Source organism: Physcomitrium patens, chromosome 3 (assembly GCF_059467195.1).
Source record: "Physcomitrium patens ecotype Gransden chromosome 3, ASM5946719v1, whole genome shotgun sequence".
Lineage (NCBI taxonomy): Eukaryota > Viridiplantae > Streptophyta > Bryopsida > Funariales > Funariaceae > Physcomitrium > Physcomitrium patens.
The window spans coordinates 15,639,118-15,658,180 of NC_143412.1; the positions used below are offsets into that span (position 1 = coordinate 15,639,118).

Below are 19,063 nucleotides of genomic sequence, written 5' to 3' on the forward strand. Positions count from 1 at the left end.
AACTTGTACTATAAGTGGTCAACATGTCAATACATGGCCTCCTTGTTGGCCAAGTTTGCAACCTACTAATCACCTATAAACATGTATAAAGGCAAAGTAGCATCTATGAAGCTTCTAGGAAGCTTTCTATAAGATATTATCATATTTATTTACTTTGACTTACTTCTACCTATTCTTATTATCTAAATAATTATTCGAATAAATATGCATGTCCACGAAATTATCCCCCTTTCTAAGGACGAGTTCCACGAAGAGCGATGATTACATGTTCATGAAGACCAAGATGCACCAAATTATATTTGCCACATGCTCTAATATTTGTTTCTTTTGAAAGTAGTTGATAGGTCTCTTTAACCATCAATAATGTTCTATACGAGAATGAGAAGACCACCATCATATTTGATCATTATTGAGGCCTTTATAACTTCTTTCAAACAAAACATTCGTAATACCATCAAGAGTAGTTTTAACCTCCAAAAGTATCTCTAAACACAAATAGTCCCTTCCAAGGTCATGGTACCAAACGCATTGTATCTCGCCATCTATTTGAGGAAGAATATGTCATTTTTAAGGGTCTTCATCTTGATTTTGTCATCTTGAAGGTTGTGATAGTCGCAATGTCTCATCTAGTAGGTTAGGAAATGATAGATCTTGAATTGAATTTGCTAGTTGTTGGTTCTCCATCTCTTAACGATTAAAAAATCTAAAAAAATAATGATACAAGATAGAATGAAATCTCTATTAGGCTTGCTTTGCTTTATAGTAAAGAATTTTTTGACTCTTCATCTTGGTTTTGATGGATGTCGTTGATGAAATGCATTAACTTTGGCTAATGCATTTGCTAAATTCTTGGATGGCTCATATGTATGTTCATTAATGTCATATCCATGCCAATGTACTAGATATTCTAACTTATTTTAGCGCCACCTTGAATCTAAGACTTCTTCTACCTCAAATTTTTCATTATTGTCTACTTCTATAAGAAGTAATGGCATTTGTCTTCTTCCTTCTATATCCATTATCTTATATGGCTCAAGTAAAGACACATGGAATATAGGATAGATTTTCATAGACTCTGATAGATGTAATCAATAAGCAATTGGATTGATCTAGTTACGTATGAAAAATGATCCAAGCCTATAATAATCTAGCTTATCAAAAGGAAGAATAGTTTTAATATTATAATAAAGTAATCATATCTTATTCCCCACATAGAATTGAGGTTGTTCCTTGGGATAGACATCTACATTGGCTTTTTGTTGTTCTTGATCTTCTTTTAATTGTACCTTTATTATTGCATATAGCCCTGATAATTGATTTGCCATATCTTCCGCTGTAGGATTATCAACTTTTGAAAAGTAAAAAGTATCAAATTGTGGATGATAACCGTAATTGGCAAAGAAAGGTGTTTGTTGAATTGAAGAATGTACCAAATTATTATAAGCAAATTCTGCCAATGGCAAAAAAATTGTCCAATCATCTTGTTGATAATTGATGGTACACCTCAAATACTGATCTAAAACTTGATTTATCCATTGTATTTGTCCATTAATTTGAGGGTGGAAAGTTGAAGATAGTTTTATATCCACCTTCAATATCTTGAAAAGAGTTCTCCAAAATCTTGATAAAAACTATGTTCCTCTATTTGATATAATATCCCTTGGTAATCCATGATAGCAATAGATGTTGTCAAGAAAGAGTCTAGCTGTTCGTTCACATGTGATAGATTTTGTACATGGTACAAAATATCCCATCTTGGTGAAATGATCTACAATCACAAATATAGAATCATATGAACTTGAAGTTAGAAGATCCATGATAAAATCTATAGAGACATAAGACTATGGTTGTTCTAGTATAGATAATGGTTGGAGGAGTCGATAAGATCGATGACGAGGAGTTTTTGATCTTAAACAAACATCACATGTCTACACAAATTCTTTATCAGCTTTACACATATAAAGCCACAAAAAATCTTTGGATATAAGCTCCAAAGTCTTATTATATCCAAAATATGCTTCTGTAGGGAAATTGTCACAAGCTTCAAGAGTATGTAATTGTGCTTCTCCTTTTGGTACATATAAGCATGCTTCAAAATAGAATAGGTTTTCTTTAAACTCAAACTTGGAAGTATCTTGAGACTTAAAGGAATTATTTTTATTATCATGAAGAAGAAGGTCTAAAGACATACTTGCTTGGATTTGCTTGAAAAAAGTCAAATCAACAGTCAATGTTGATTTCATTGTTTAGACATGAAATTATTCTAGCTTCAATAAAATTATCTTATATTGGTCAAAAACTACTTCTCCTTCTTTTGGTGTAAGATAAAACATCTAGAAAGTGCATCAGAAAAATCTTGTTTTTTTTTTTGATCGATAAGTGCTATTAAACTTGAATCTTGATAAAGACATGTTCCAACAAGTTTGGCAATAATTCAAAACATATATTGACATAAAATATTTGAGGTTCATGTGATTCATATATATAGTGACTAGAGTTGAAGTGCCTTCTAAATAATGACGCCATTCTTCAAAAAAATCCATGATTACAAAAATTACTTGTCATGGATCTCATAATTAATCTCAACTGTTGAAAATTTTCTTGAATGTAAAGTTGTCAAATGAAGTTTGTCATCTGCTCCTATTTGTGATAAGATTGCACCCAAGGCAAAATCAGATGCATTTTTTTCCATAAAAAATGCTTTAGAGAAGTCAACGCAATGCAAGAATGGTAGAGAAATAAAAGCTTTCTTCAAAGCTTCAAATGATGCTTCTCCTTCTTTACTCCACTCAAGCTTGTCTTTACAAATTAAGCATGTAAGTGGTGCTGCAACTTGAGAAAAGTTCTTGATAAAGATTTGATAATAATTGAAAAATCTCAAAAAATATTATACATCTCTTATTGTTTTTGGAATCTTCTAGTCCGTGATTATGTGAATTTTTTTAGGATCCATCATTAGACCATTGTTTGAAATGATGTATCTTAAAAAATTAACTAAAGTAGTGTAGAATATCCACTTTTTCATCTTAGCATATAATCCAACATCTTTAAGTTTTTATAACACATGACAAATATGAACTTCATATTCTTCTGTATTCTTGGAGTAGATTAAAATTTTGTCTAAATAACAGATAATAAATCATCTAAAAACTCACAAAAAATATCATTCATAAGATGTTGAAAAGCAGCTGGTATATTTGTGAGTCCAAAAGGCATGACATTATATTCAAAGTGTCCATACCTTGTTCGAAATGTAATCTTCCATTCATCTACTTCTTTATTGGAAATCAAATTGTATGCTCTTTATAGATCTATTTTTGTATAGATCTTAACTCGATTTAATTGATCAAAAAGTCTAAATATTAAAGACAGAGGATATCTATTCTTGATGGTAATCTTGTTGAATCTTCAATAATCTATTTACATTTGTAATGATCCATCTTTATTCTTCACAAATAAGATAGGAGCTCCTATAGGAGATTTTGAATGTCATATGAAATTCTTGGCTAAGTTCTCATTAATATACTTTTTGAATTCAACCAACTCATTTTGTGATAAACTATAGATTGGACCAAATGGCAGCTGAGTTCTTTCTTTAAGATCGATTGAGCAATCATATGAACCATGTTCTAGGAGAATATCTATATTTTTCTTTTCAAAAATATCTTGAAAATCTTGATATTGACTTGGAATTTCACTTGAAATCTTTCCATCATTTAAAATGGATGTGGCATAAATAACAAAAGATGATCCTTCTTTTGTGGCATGCAAAAAAGCTTTTGCACCTACAAGTATAGATTTGGTTATACTAGACTCATGGCTTTTTATTAGATTAAAAAAATTCTTAATAATATTCAAAAAAAAATCAAGTTTACGAGAAATCCAATCTATCACATGATTATAATTTTCTAGCCATGATAAACCTAAAATGACTAGATTAAAGGGAGATCTAATTATATTAAAAATTACATGATTATTTTAACTATTTATTACTACATCTATAAGAAATATTTCATGAATAACATCTCCTGAAGGTAACAAATGACCATCTATGACTTCTACGTGTATGGATTTAGTTTTTTATATTAACTATATATTATGACTTTTAACAAATTCTTCATCTAAAAAATAAGTAAAGGCTCCTGAATCTATTAAAGTAAAGGCTTTGTGGTTATTAGATCCTAAATGCATATCTATTGTAAAACAAGGAGAAGATTTTGAGGAGAGAATAAGAGCTTCATTAAGAATTATATAAGATTCTAGTCACATGGTCCCTATTGTATCTGGACAAATTTATTTTTCGACATGTTTTCATCTTTGACAATAGTACTCCTCATTTTGTAGTTGCGTCATTTCTTTGGAAAATATTAAGTAGTGTACTTAGCTTTTCTATAATATAAACATAGTCCTTTTTGACAATGATGAGTCTTTTCCTATTCGGTAAGAGATTTAAAATGTATTGCATCAATTTACATGTCTTTTACTTCCAAATATTTAGATTGAGAAATCATTGGTATTGTCATTGAATTATAATAATGTTGAAGTTTCCTTGTACGATTCTCAAATTGAAACTCAAAAAATTGATTGTCACATTTCACAACAAGGTCAATTGCTTGATTCAATGTTTGAGGATCAGATAAATTAAGCAATAATTTCTTTACTTTATATTGTAATCCATAGAAAAATTGGCTAATAAGTGTTACATCATTTCACTTGATATCTATTGCTAATTGTCAAAATTGTACAACATATAATATCACTGATTGATTATCTTATTGCAAGATACAAATCTTGTTGGTTGCAACATAGATTGCATCATGTTTTTCATATATAGATCAAAATTCTACTAAAAATGCTTCTAAATTATCCAATATTGGATCACATCATTCAAGAAATGATGAAAACTATGATAAAGTAAAATCTGAAAATAGTATTTCAATAAACTTGACTTGTGATCCTTGAGTTGGATAACTTTGAGGTTGTAGTTCAATCACCAATTGTACCTAATTGATGAATCTTCAAAACTTAGATCTTGTGCCATCAAACTTTTCAAGCAATTCAATTTTTGGTTCTTTAAAACTTGAACGATTTTTCATTGTAGGAGCAGTAATATGGCTTAGTATAGATGTTGAAGCAGTTCCAATCATCTCTATATCTTTGTTGCTTGATAATCTTGTTGTTCCTTGTAGTGGTAGACTGAGTTGATGCATTGCAAGCATTAATTCTCTCATTTATTCTTGCATTTGAGCCATTGCACTCTTCATTTCAACAAGCTCTCCCATGCTAGCATAATAAAAAGAAAGGTGTCTATTATTATGGAATAAAATATTCAAGAATCAAGAAAAAATTTCTAGAAATAACATCAATTTAAAAGAGGGTAATTTGCAACTTCTAATTTGCTTATGTCTTATCAAGAAAAATGAATAATCCACTCTTAATAAAAAAAAGACAAAGCTCTGATATTATATGTGTACTCTTGTCAATCTGTCAAGGACACAAATTAAAAGAAGATGCATAAAGTCGTAGAATCTGTATCAAAAGGAAAATGACAAAATAAAAGAAAGTATGTATATTCAAGGAAGAATTGGAATGGCTATTACCAAAGACTAGAAAACATAAGACTCTTGAAACTAGACTAAAAAACAATAAAAGAGTTGATAAGAATGAAGAAGGCCTCTCTCTTGCCTCTATATATACTACTTAATTAAGAAATACTTGGCGACATGCTATAAGACTTCTAATACACGTCCAACTTGTAAGACACATGTCTAATTTACAAGGCAAGTTTCCAAGGTGTGTACCATATGTCCCACTTGTACTACAAGTGCTCAACATGTCAACACATGGCTTCCTTGTTGGCCAAGTTTTCAATCTACCAATCACCTATAGACATGTATAAAAGTAAAGCAGCGTCTATAAAGCTTCTAAGAAGCTTTCGATAAGATATTATCATATTTATCTACTTTGATTTACTTCTACCTATTTTTATTATCTAAATAATTATAAAGATAAATATGTATATCCGTGACAATAAGATTACAACATCAATGAATAATCATAAAAATCTTCATCTAATAATATCAATATACTAATAAAAATATTAGATTTTTATTGTTGTTAGCTTTACTATACTAAGCCAAACTATCAAAGGCTATGACATCATAAATATGGCATCACCAAAAAAAACTTTTAAAAAAAATCCAATATCAAACTAAATATAAAGATAAAAGACTCATCGAAGAATATCATTAATATGCTATAGTCTTTTTTTTAATCATTTATTTTTCAAGTTATATTTTTTTGATTATTTTGTTGAAACTTTAATATATCAAATTGTATTTTTTTAAAAAAAATCTTGAAGATCTTCAGCTTGAGCTTTCATTGAAGAATCAATTATATCATCTATTATAATAATTACTATTTTTTAGGCATTTTGAAGATGAAACTAAATAATTCGTACAGTGGATAAGTCTTTGCTACAATTATATTTGACATTGGAACCTTCAAGAAGACATTATTGTGTTGTAACATGGCCATTAGTTGAAAGAAAAAAAATATTACATCATAGAAGAGACTTTTTAAAAATATAATAAAAAAATTTCTAAAAAATATAAATAATAGTAAAGAAATTAGTAAAATTAATAACTAATTATGCTATTTTTTTAATTTATAAAAAAACTTCTATTTATTTTATAGGACATTAATAAGGTAATAAAAGATAGATTTAAAAATTGATATTTTAGAAATTTTTAGATAAAAATAAAAATTAAAAAATTAAAAAAATTACTTAAATAAATCTTCGATTAGTATTTATAGAAGGCCAATTATGAATCAAGGTTAAAAACATATCTTAAGGCACATAATTACATACTTTTGGCAAGTAAGATTCTTTTTTGTTGATTAGTGTGAATTTCTAGAAAAAACTTGATGATGTTTGTATAAGTATTAGTTTTGAATGATTTAAAATTAAATTAATTTTGTGAAAGCTTTGCAAAGTTGATGTTATATTAAATAACTACATTTTGTATTAAATAAAAAGAATATTATATTTTGGTGATTTATATGATTTTTGTAGCATATCCATATTTAAAATATTATGGATTTGTAAAGGTTTCTATATTAGATATATGTTATAAATTTGAACTCAATTAAATAGTCAAAATAAAAATAATTGAGGTTCAATTGAATTAGTGTTTTAGAAATTAGGTTATAAAGATTAATGAGGATTTTGTAGATTTCAAAATTTTTTTGGTTGAATTAAAAAAATATATATTTTATGCTAATAATTGGCTAAGATTTTTTATATTTTTAAGTTTTTTAAAAAGAAATTAAAGATTTAAGAAAAAAAAATATTTAAGCTCAACGATTAAGATTAGAAAAAAAAATATTCAATACCAAAGCAAATTATGAGCCATTTCTTTAAATTTGTAAGTTAGATTCTCTTAAAAAAATTATGCTTTATATTAACCAAAAAATTGGGATTTGTAAAAAAAAAAGTTGAATTAAAATTAATAATTAATATAAAACTTATTAAGGTTTGAAACTAATATGATACTTATTTAGAGTTTGATTAGGATTTCTTTAAGATTTAATTAAGATTATTTTTGAGGATAGTTTAAAGTTTTTATGAAGATTTATAAGGTATTTTTGAACATCTTTTGTTTTGTTTTTGTTTTTGTTTTTGTTTTGTTTTTTTATTCTGGATTGTAAATCTAACTTCAAGATAAGATGAAATCCTTCTATAAGCAAATGCTTTGCATAATTGTCGATTAAATTTCACTTAATACAAAACTTCAGCATTGATTGTGGTATTGCAAGTTGAAAGTGTTGAAACAAGAGGTCAAGACTTTATTTTATAAGGAATTTTTGAAGGTCTTATTTTAGACCAAGTCATCTAATTATATTTTTAGATTCTAGGAAGTATTGGCTATAAATATTAATTAGAAGGACCTATTCATCTATTAAATAGAGATCAAATAATAACATTTATAATATAAAATTTGTAAGAAATGATAAAATTTTTGCAAACATGAAGAAAAATGACATCAATATTCTTTGTAGAATTTATTGCTAAGATAGAAGGTGATTTCAAAGACATACAAAGAAGATTCTAAAACCTTTAAAGAATATTTTATATACATGTATGACAAGACATGAGAGGCGTGGACTTTAATTATCAAATCTTACTAATGGTATAAGTAGAAAAAAGACTAAAGCTCTCCTTAATCTTGTTAATTCGTCTCTTAGATTAGTTCTTCTTGTGGTCTTTAGGCCTTCTTGTTATTAATATTAAAAAATGACTATAATCTTCATAACTATTCTCTATTTTTTATATGCATCATAGTCTTCAATGCTTGAAATTGTTCCTTCTTGATTCTAAATGGATCCTTAATAATATTATTTTTCTAATAAATAAATAATTTAGTTTTTTAGATTTAAAATATAAAATTTATTTTTTAATTATAATAAATTTAAAGCAATAAAATCAGTTGAAAACTTAATGATGTCAAATATTGATGTATTTTCATAAGCATGTACAATTATGTCTAATAAAAATATTTTATAATTGACATTTCTATGACATAAAATTGAGATGCTAATGGCACCAATTCATACATCTAAATATTTTTTAAAATTTTATTTGAAGAAAAATGCATCACAATCACCTTTATTAATTAGAATAAATTTATTAATTTAGTAATATACTAGTCAACATTTATTTTGTATCCTAAATATTTTGAAATTGAATTGATAGATAGTAAATTATTTTTTGGGATAGAAAGCATTAACCTAAAGTAACAAGATCATGCCTCAAGGCTACTATTTTAGTGTCGTAATTTTAAACAAGATTAAATTCACTTAATATGCAGCTAACTTTGAGGTGCAATTACAAGCAAATGAATCCATTCATAGGCTAGGGCAGAAAGTCCCGCAAAGTTCCAAAGTGAGACTTGGTAATTTTTATTCTATCCATTCTAATTCTGATTTTGTTTTGACTTTATTTTGATGTATTTGTCTGGGTCTGCACTCACATGCAAGAACTCAATGGCAAAGGTCAAGTTCCAAAGGGTGGAAGGTTGGAGAACTCAAAACAAAGAAGTAGAGACCAAGGAACAAGAGAAAGGAAAAAAAAAAGGATAAAAAAACTTTTCACAATATGTGCAACCCTCTTCTTTTCAACCCCACTATTGAGGTTTGAACCCAGCATTTGCTGACTGTTGTATATGTATTCATATATTCCCCACCACCTGCACCAACCTCTGTAACTACCACAAGCTTTTATTATTTGACTCAGTCCTGTGCCCACAAGCCTCTGGCGTGGGCAGCAAGCTGTACAGAACCCCGACTAAGGGTGCAGTAGATGAAATCCCACTCCACTACTCTGGAGTGGATGAATGTATGGATGTTCTTCCGAAGCGCCAGTAAAAGTAGGGAGGCCTGGTAACGGAAGAAGGTGACGGGTGTGGACGGCAGCGTCCGGTAGATGAACCTGACCCCCCCCCACCACCCAGCAAGATCCAGTCCTCGTCGACGTCGTCAACAACGACAACGACGATGATGATGTCGAGGGAGGGCGTGGGGGTGGGGGGTCCAGGTCTCGTTGGTAGCGTCAGAAGAGGCAGGCAGGGTCGTCGTCGTCGTCGCATTGCGGACGCCATTGGCATCACTCCGTCTGGCGTTCGTGTGCTTCGTCATAATTTGGTGGACTGCTTCCATGGCGGACTTATTGGTTTGCTTGCTTGTTTCCCATGGGATGGATAGTTCGATGGATGCTGAGTGGTCTGCTTTTGCTTGGACTCCGGGGCACGAAAGCTCTCCCATATGGGGAAAAGGAATCTTGCCACGCATTCCCTGCTTTTAGAAGGAATTAACAATTGTGACCGGCACACGGAGGTGGCATTTAGGCCGAGGAGTAGAAAGTCGCGTAGTAGATGGTGAGAGAAAGCAGGATGAAAGGTGAGCGATCTACTGACGGCGCTGTGGTGTTCAGGTGTTCCGGTTCTTGCGCATCGTCGCGGAATCGGAAGAGATTGTTTTTTTTTGTTTTGTTTCTATTTCTGTTTTCTTTACTTTAATGTATTGAAGTTTAATCTTAGGTTCGGCATGCGAGTTGAGACAGAAGGAGAAGGAGATGATTGAGTACGAAAACATGGATTCATAAAGATGGCCGTAGAGCCATTTGTTGAGCGTCGAGTTGAGGAAGTACTTAGTAATGCTCTAGCTTATTTTTTAATGAATTGAAGTGCCTTTCGAAAGATTCCGAGAACTCTCGCCGAGGAAGTCGCTACTTTAAGTAGAATAATTCACGATGCAGTCACGATTGTTTTCCCTGTTTCGAGGTGGAATAAATGGTTGCACTTGCAATTGAATCTTCGTAGGTGTCTAAGCTGTAATTTGACCTTGTAATTACCTCTCTTTGTTAGTTGTTTTATCAACTCCCGAATTGTGCGCTCGATTACTTGCTAGTAGCTCTTCGTTCATCTCCGAAGGCTGACTTGATTGTATGTTTCTGAAGTAAGGGCTACGCGCTCTCGAATTCGATCGAGAAACCTTGAAGAGTGGTAGTATTTATTGAACGCTTCGATTTCGGTTAGTTTGGTCTACTAAGGGAGCCCTGTAGGAGGAGTCTGAGGAGGAAACAGTTTGCTGTCCACATTTGAAACGGCACCGCGAAATTGGGAACCACTACAAGATGGGGAAAATTGAGTACGTAGTGAGGGTGGAGAAGGAGGAGGTTGGCGTCGATGGTGACCCATCGAAGGGACATGTCTATAGAAGCTTGTTTGCAAAAGATGGCTTCCCCCCTCTTCCTGAAGGAATTTCTACGTGCTGGGATATTTTCGAGTACGTTCTTTCACTTCACAATACTTTAGTTTTCCATTCTTTCGAAGTGATCCTCCTGCTGACAATACTGCTCATCATTATGCACAATTTTTGTTTTTACTACTTGCTATAGTTGATTCTCTGGCTATTCCTCATGATTTGAGGTTCCCTTTGCTGCTCCTACGTACTCTTTGTAACCAGGCTCATGCATGTTTACCTGTCTCATCTAATGAGGTCACGAAATGTAATGCTTTAAAGCTTGCAATCATTCTTTGAAGTTTTTTCTTAAAGCAATTGAGCAGGATTGAGATTCATTACAGAACTTGACCGTTTAATTTTCTCCTCTTCTTGCGTCTTGGCACTAGTTGGTCATGTTTGCTTCAGAAAACGGACTGCAATCTGTCATAGCAGTTGTATGACAGCTGCACTCCAAGGTCCTTGGCCTCTGATAGAGTGCTCTAGGCATCCAATAAGTACGCCGTTAAAGCGATGACATGTGTTCTCTTCGTTGGACATGCACTTCGTAGACCTTGATATCGCTGGCACTAAGCTAGGGTGAATTTGCAAATCTCTTGAGTGCGACCTCCCCTATTCTCCTGTCCTAAGGCAGGATATGGCTGGCAAAATGTTTTAGTCTTATTTCTTATCGTTTGATCCTCATCTTCCCGATGTCTTAGGCTAATATTCAGATTATCATTAAGACATCTGTGCATTGATACACAAACAGAAGTCACAGTTCATAATTTAGACCATATTTTCACATATACACATTAGATCCATCCTTGTAAGGCAAGTTTGAAATCCTATTGTTGAAGGATTTGATTTAAGAAACAATATTTAATCTGTATTCGGTTTTTTGTTGTTGTAAATTTTGTATGCCAGATTGAAATAATGTGGAAAAAGAATTAGGATCAATTTTTGTGTTAGAACACCCTAAATCCCCCAAAGTTTTCAGGATCTACACTTTGAAGTGAAACTATCACTAGCTTACACGCAGCTCCAATCTGAGATTGATTTTGTTTACTTGTTCTTGATCCTTTATTTTATTTTATTTTCGCTTTTTTCCTGAATGTGAGGTTTGAATCTTTGCATCCTTCTATTTAATGGACATAGCCATTTCGGAGGTAGTAGTAAAATACATACACATGTAGTGGAAAATCATGAGCTATTCTGGTTTTTTTTTTTAAAAGTTTTCTTCGATCATAATAATAATGGTAATTTTTGATTATTTCAGGCGATCCAAAGTCAAAGGTCCTGGCAATAACATGCTCGGAGTTCGTGAGATGAAGGATGGAAAAGTAAGGGTTAGTGTGCACATTTGAAGAAAGAAGCACGTGTGTTGGATACAATTGTTTTCAAATGCACAATGAACAGTTTTTTTTTTTCCTTTCTCTGAATCCATTCGTATTCCGTAATCTACCTTAGTATTTGTCCTCTGTGTTGGGTTCACTGGTATCTTGAAAAATCTGATAAATTGATGGAAAAAGCGTATAAAGTTGGGAATGATATCGTTGGTATGCGTAATATTCTTAATGGGTAAGTCACACATAAAGATCGATGATACCTTTGATTGCAGGCTGGGGCATACGTGTGGAAATCCTATGAGCAAGTGTATGATAATGTTCTGCAAATTGGTTCAGCAATGCGATATGTGGGAGTCAATCCGGTGAGTTGAATTGCTGATTACCTATGGACATTTAAAGAGGCTAGCTTATGATGACCCTCTTGTTACACTAACTTCACACAGAATTCATTTTTGTGTCAACGAGGTCATCTCTGACAGATGTTTGTTTGGTATAACTTGCGCTTTGCACAGAAAGGCCATTGTGGGATTTATGGCATGAACTGTCCAGAATGGTTCACTGCTATGGAGGTATTTTTCTCCTGTCAACTTCAGTCCCCTGCTGATCCTCCTAGAACTGGATTAGATAGAAGATCAATGCCTTTTCATGTTTTTATTTTGCTACAGAGGTTTCGACTACATGTTTTTGACTTGGCAAAGGATTGCACACAGAAGATACAGTTTCTTGTGGTTTTGTAGCTAATTATTGGTAATTTTGTACAGGCTTGCAATGCGCAAAGTATTGTTTGTGTTCCTCTTTACGATACTCTTGGTATGCTTTCAGCAATACAATGATTTATACTGCTTTCATCTTCAGAGGATTATTCTTCAGGTGTCGTGTCATCTACTAGGTGTCCAAATGTTTCGTAACACTCTAATCTTAAAAACCAATCTCCGAAGTTCCTTCATGCCTGTAACTCTGTCTTCTTTGGGGGTACATTGCCATTTCTATTGTAATAATACATGTTTGGGATGTGACAGGATTGACAGCAGTGGAATATATCTTAAATCATGCAGAAATCGAAATTGCTTTTGCGCAAGAAACCAAACTTCCTTTGGTATGTTCAAGCAGATTGAGGACCTCAGATCTCTCTTGCACGCCCAAATGTTCAATTTCTGTGTAAAGCCCTTGGATTCTTTCTTCTAAGTAGTGTTTTGACAGTCATTAGGTTCGAAAGTTATATTGTGTCCTTATGAAATTCAGGCATCTAACCAGCTTTTCCAAATCATTTTCTCAATGGCTGTGTTATATGCTGAACACGCAGATCATGAAGTCTCTCCCCAACTGCACTACATTTTTGAAAAGTATGTGCGAGTCGCTACCCAACTGCATGCAATTGAGAACAATTTGGTTGTCCTTGTATTTGTTCGTGTACTCATGTGAACCTGGAGCTGGGTCTAGCGATTTCATGCGAAAGTTCTAGTATTTTGAGTTGAAAAATGATATGTACTCTCTTCATCTCACGTTCAAAAATGTGAATATGCAGCCTTAGTTAGTTTTGGGGCCGTTACAAGTGATCAAAGATCTAAAGGTCAGGATGCGGGAGTCACGATCTACGCTTGGCAAGACTTCTTGGATCTGGTTTGTGTTTTTATTTTATTTATTTTCTGATTTTTTTAATATGATTTCATTTTGTACTTGAACTCGAAGGAATACCGCATGTGGTACTTGATGAGTAAATTCAATCACTGCGTTAACTTGTGTAAACGTATATGGATGTGAGGCTTTCTATGTGATGCGAAAATTATCCTTATGTCTCAATGGTACAGTGATCAGCCCTTTCACGTGGTTACTAATTCAGAAACAGAAAGATGCTGGCTGTAATGACCTGTAAGGTGGAGGTGTTTATACGAACACTTTTAATCTGGGAACCATTCTCTACTACTTATAACGAAACACACACCAATGCAATTGAAATAAATTCCTTGGGTAAATGGTATTGGTTTTAGGTCCCGGTTGGTTTTCGGTTCTTCTACCTTTTATATATTCTGGATTTGGCATGTGACGCAAATTCCTTGACATCTGAGTGTGAACATGAATTCGAGAGTAAGCAGAATCAGTTCTAGTATTGCCAAGGATAAAGGTGGCCTCAGAAACTCAATGGATGACAAAAAGTATGACTGTTGGATGGAGAGTTCGTTCTTTGTACTAATACATTCTTTCTGTTTTCAGGGGAAAAAGAACAAATGTGACGTGACGCCACCAAAGAAAGAGGATTTGTCAACGATCATGTATACTAGTGGGACCACAGGGGAGCCAAAAGGTGTAATGTTGACTCACGAAAACGTCGTGAATACTATTGCGGGACTTGATTGGTATCTGAAATCTCTGAATGAAGTGGTGAGCCCCTTGGATCCGATTGTGTTTTTATGCGGGTGCTCCAGCATTATCTTCTTCTTTGATCGCCATTATTACCTGTGTATGTATGGTAAGTGTGAATTTGTGGATAATCAGACTTTTACCATTACACAGTTCACCTGAAGGTACTGTGTCCTCAGTCGTGTAATGCAAGAAACTTAGATTCATTGAACTGCAAGAGTATTAACATTCATGTTGTGCATGCAGATGAATAAAGACGATGTTTATTTCTCATTCTTGCCATTGGCGCATATATTTGATAGAGTAGCTGAGGAGATGTTTGTTTTTATTGGCGGTTCTATTGGATTCTGGCAAGGGGTATGTCTACGAAGCATTGAAAACATGTACTCTTGACCGATTCCGTTCTGTTCAGGTTGTGTGTAAAAATATCGATTTTTCAGCCCGGGACTTGGAATTTGTGACCGGATCATTCCTTACTGTATGCTGTTGCTACAGGATATCAAGAAGGTACCTGAAGACATCAAAGAATTGAAACCAACATTGTTTGTTGGTGTTCCTCGTGTCTTCGACAGGCTAACTACAGGTAAGCTCGGACTGCTCATGAAAATAACTTCTGTGACGAAATACGTTAATTTTGTACCGAATTGTCATCTTCTCGAGATATGGTGAAGTACCAGATTTTGTTATGAATCAGCACATATTAGAAGAAGCTGCTGGTATGGGCACCAAATTGTTCTGTGAAGTGATGTTCTTTATACATTTGAGTACCGTCTCATTAATCTGACTTGAATCCCAGAATGATATACTTTGTTATATTTGCAGAATGACATAGATATAATGAGTATGACAACTTTGAGAAAATTGGAGCAGATCATAGTTCAACACAGAATTTTGTTCCTGGTTAATGTTTTTGCAGGAATTCAAGAAAAAATTGCTGCTTCAGGTAGAATAAAAAATTGGCTCTTCCAGATTGGATTCTCCATGTGAGTATATATATGCTTCACTATAGTGATCAATATATACATATTACCAGTTGCATGTCGGGGATTGATTTTCATTGTTGCAGTGTAACTTATCGTCGTACTGTCATCCTAAAGCCGTTTTATTTGATCGGAATAGGTGTCAGATTGTAATCGCGAAGCATAGTTGTGGATTTGCAGGAAGTTGTTTTGGTTAAAGAAAGGATATAAGCAAGATCAGGCATCGCCATTCTTTGATAAGCTGGTCTTCGATAAGGTTTGCCCTCTCTATTTTTGGATAAAACTCTGAAAGGTTTTTTTATTCTTCAGTTTAATACAGAACTTGGTCTGTTTGTGCCCATTGGCATACAATTGTATTTGATACTTGAGGAGGTGTCGTGGAACTCTTAGGTGAAAATGGGTCTTGGTGGACGCGTAAGGCTTGTCATATCTGGAGCTGCACCACTGTCTGGGCATGTAGAGAAGTTTTTGCGGGTCATAATGTGTGCACCTGTCATGCAAGGATATGGTAAGCATACATTACAATTGCTTCTTGAAGCACATCTTTAGCTACATCATGTACATCTACTCTGTGTTTTAGTGGTATTTATCCTCCCTATGTTCTGCAGAATCGTAAGATCATTGTAATTGTTTCAATTTGAGTACGTCATGGATTTTCCAGGTTTGACTGAGACGTGTGCTGCAAGTTTCCTCCAAGTTCCGGATGTCATCTCCATGAATGGCACTGTGGGCCCTCCACAACCCATTATTGATGTGAGGCTGGAATCTGTTCCGGAGTTAGGTTATGATGCCTTGAGGGAGGATTCTCCTCAAGGAGAAATTTGTATTCGTGGAAAGACACTGTTTTCTGGATATTATAAACGACCGGAGCTCACGGAGGAGGTTCTTATCAATGGTTGGTTTCACACAGGTACGCCTTGTACCATCTAAAGGTGATTACTCCGGCTCATTGCTCTAATGTCACTTCATCTGCAGATTCCCGGTTGAATTGATGAATTGATGTTTACCTTTATCCTCAACTTTGCTTTTTAGTCACTTTCAAAGTAATGTATCTTGCATGACCAATTATGGCTATGAATCCAAGCAGGGGCTGTTCTTGAAATATGTTGAAAGGATTATCCATCTTTGGGTCGATGAATAAGTCAATGATGACATAGACAAGTTCTTTGTGATGTGTGTATCAGGCGATATTGGAGAGTGGCAAAAAGATGGTGCTTTGAAGATTATTGATCGCAAGAAGAACATCTTCAAGCTTTCTCAAGGAGAATACGTTGCAGTCGAAAACCTTGAAAATGTGTACAATGAGTCCTCCTCTGTTGATGCGGTATGAGCATCACTTTACGATTCTGCTGTTCATAATCTAGTTCTTGCAACCACATGCACTGCTTTAGCAGATTTCGATCTACCCATTTCGGTACTAGGTTTTGGGACTAAATAAGACTTTTGCGGTTATTAAGGTGCGGGTGCCTTGGCATCCATCGTAGATCATGAAGTCCACTTTGGACCCTTCTATGCTCATATGAGAATTCGAACGAATGGCTTTGTGTTTGGACAGTTCTAGATTACCCAGATGTGTAGTATTGGCGATTAGATGTTTTGATTATACATAACATGAGTGTTCGAACTTGATGTCGCTGGGATCACTGGATATAATGCTTGTATTATGTCCGTCAAAATCGAAGAATGAATTTCCTTTCCTTCATATTGGCAACGCGTGCACAGATTTGGGTTTATGGAAACAGTTTCGAATCGTTTCTGGTGGCTGTAGCAGTCCCAAATCAACAAGCATTAGAGAATTGGGCTAATTCCAATGGAGAGGAGGGAGATTATGCCACTCTATGCAAGAGTCCTAAGGCACAGAAATTCATCTTATCAGAGCTGACAAACATGGGCAAGAAGAAAGGGGTGAGTATCCATAGTTGCTCTGTTGATTTCTTATGTTCTTCTAACGGTGCTTATAGTCGACCGTACGCAGTCACATAATGTTTTAGATATCACACCACCTGAGACACTGCGATTTTATAAATGATATTCTCCTCCAACCTTCGACTAGAAGGTTGATTTGTAACTATGAATGTAATCCGAAAGACTTGAACTTCATAACTGCATGAAGCGAGTTTTGTCTCAGTTGCTGCTATTCCTGGTCACGTGCACGAACAGTAGGCTTCCAACCACATATTTTCGAAAGATTTTTGCTGGAGTATAAGCGGACAGAATTTTCTTTCACTGAAGTGTAAAACTTGTCTTTATATCTGCAGCTGAAAGGTTTTGAGTTCATCAAAGCGGTGCACTTAGATTCTCAACCGTTCGATGTAGAACGTGATTTGACAACTCCTACATTTAAACTTAAACGACCGCAACTCTTAAAATACTATCAGGTACTTGTGTACTACCTGTGTAATCTTTTACATTTTGGGGTTTGTTCTATTGGACATAGCGCATCAATGTGCTGAGATTGAGATTGTAAGAGAGTTGAGTTATTTCGGCAAATTCAGCCACTTAGGCGTCGTTCAGTAAGATTTTTTTCTGTACATTTCACCAATATTTGTATATAGTTAAGCTGTAGAACTAATCTTTTGTCTGAAAATGCTATAAAACATTTAAAGTACTGAGCAGTTTTAGACGTAGGAGGTAAGTTTTACATGCGGTTGCGATTGGGTGAACCTGCTGTTGCATCCTCTATGCATTGTGTTCATAAATTGATTCAAAAAGAAACGAACAAAGAAGCTTCTGGTTTGTTAGTGGTGGGTAACCTCTATTTGTGATTTTGCAGAAGGAGATTGACGTTATGTATAACAAGATAAAATCGAACTCCTGAAGGTTAATATGTCATGATCTGAAATAATCGCGCTATGCGTCATTAGATGTAGGCGTATCTACATATATAGCCTAACTTTTAGCTTTTAGATACCCCATAGTAGGCTGGAGGTGTACAGAATTAACTTGATAGTGGCTTCACTGGCGTTACTATACATCTGAGTGATTGTAATCCACAAGTGGATGTATGAAAATATGTGTATATATATACACATAAATAATACTTGATGTTGTGTAATTTTGTTGTTATCAGATTTGTAATTATTGTTGTAATTTTGTTAACACTTTGATGCTAAGATGTTCAGTAAAGAATCCAAACATGCAGACTCATGTTTCCACGCTGCATCAACCTTCGTGTGCTATGCAGCAGGATCCACTGTACCATTGTTGGGGTGCAATGCTCAGGTTCTCGGGTTTCCTAGTTGCGAAAACCACACCTTCATGATCCATTTTCCTGTTTTGATAGTCTAAAACCTCTGTCGAGTGCAGTGGAATCTCGAAATCTATGACCTACGACTTTACTATTCCAAACCTACACTAGTTTCAAATTTTCGAACTGAACTCGTGACTAGAACAATTTAAAACAAGCAAAATCACTTCTGTATTTAAGGCATTATATAGAACAATTCTAATTTTTATTCAGATAGATATGTCCATATCTTATATTGAAGTTAAGAGGTATCTGTTTGTATGTTTTTTTATACATCACATGTTCGAAACACCATACATTTATTCATTCATGTGCCAATTTGTCATTCATGTATTCATCCATTTAGCAAT

General features: G+C 33.9%; 1 protein-coding gene across 2 annotated transcripts; it reads left to right on the forward strand.

The window, feature by feature from the left end:
- The first annotated feature begins 9,711 nt into the window (after positions 1-9,711).
- Positions 9,712-18,532, forward strand: LOC112280039 (long chain acyl-CoA synthetase 4). 2 transcript variants are annotated; one of them, XM_024514964.3, is made up of 19 exons: positions 9,712-10,845; positions 12,059-12,122; positions 12,401-12,490; positions 12,641-12,697; positions 12,890-12,938; positions 13,148-13,224; positions 13,432-13,471; positions 13,654-13,748; positions 14,340-14,507; positions 14,733-14,843; positions 14,982-15,069; positions 15,403-15,469; positions 15,647-15,722; positions 15,857-15,974; positions 16,128-16,376; positions 16,651-16,790; positions 17,189-17,371; positions 17,725-17,844; positions 18,240-18,532. In XM_024514964.3, the coding sequence occupies exons 1-19, from the start codon at positions 10,694-10,696 to the stop codon at positions 18,282-18,284; spliced, it is 1,989 nt and encodes a 662-aa protein (XP_024370732.1). In that variant the 5' UTR covers positions 9,712-10,693; the 3' UTR covers positions 18,285-18,532. The 2 variants fall into 2 exon arrangements, with proteins under 2 accessions (XP_024370732.1, XP_024370731.1); XM_024514963.2 differs by having other exon boundaries at positions 9,954-10,845; positions 12,059-12,128.
- The last annotated feature ends 531 nt before the right edge of the window (positions 18,533-19,063 follow it).

What these genes read in the sequence shown, in the direction of transcription:
- LOC112280039 (XM_024514963.2), top strand. Translation starts at nt 10,694, where the DNA reads ATGGGGAAAATTGAGTACGTAGTGAGGGTGGAGAAGGAGGAGGTTGGC. An exon ending in AATGGTTCACTGCTATGGAG is followed by an intron (nt 12,698 to 12,889) that starts GTATTTTTCTCC and finishes AATTTTGTACAG; the next exon opens with GCTTGCAATGCGCAAAGTAT. An exon ending in ACCTGTCATGCAAGGATATG is followed by an intron (nt 15,975 to 16,127) that starts GTAAGCATACAT and finishes TGGATTTTCCAG; the next exon opens with GTTTGACTGAGACGTGTGCT.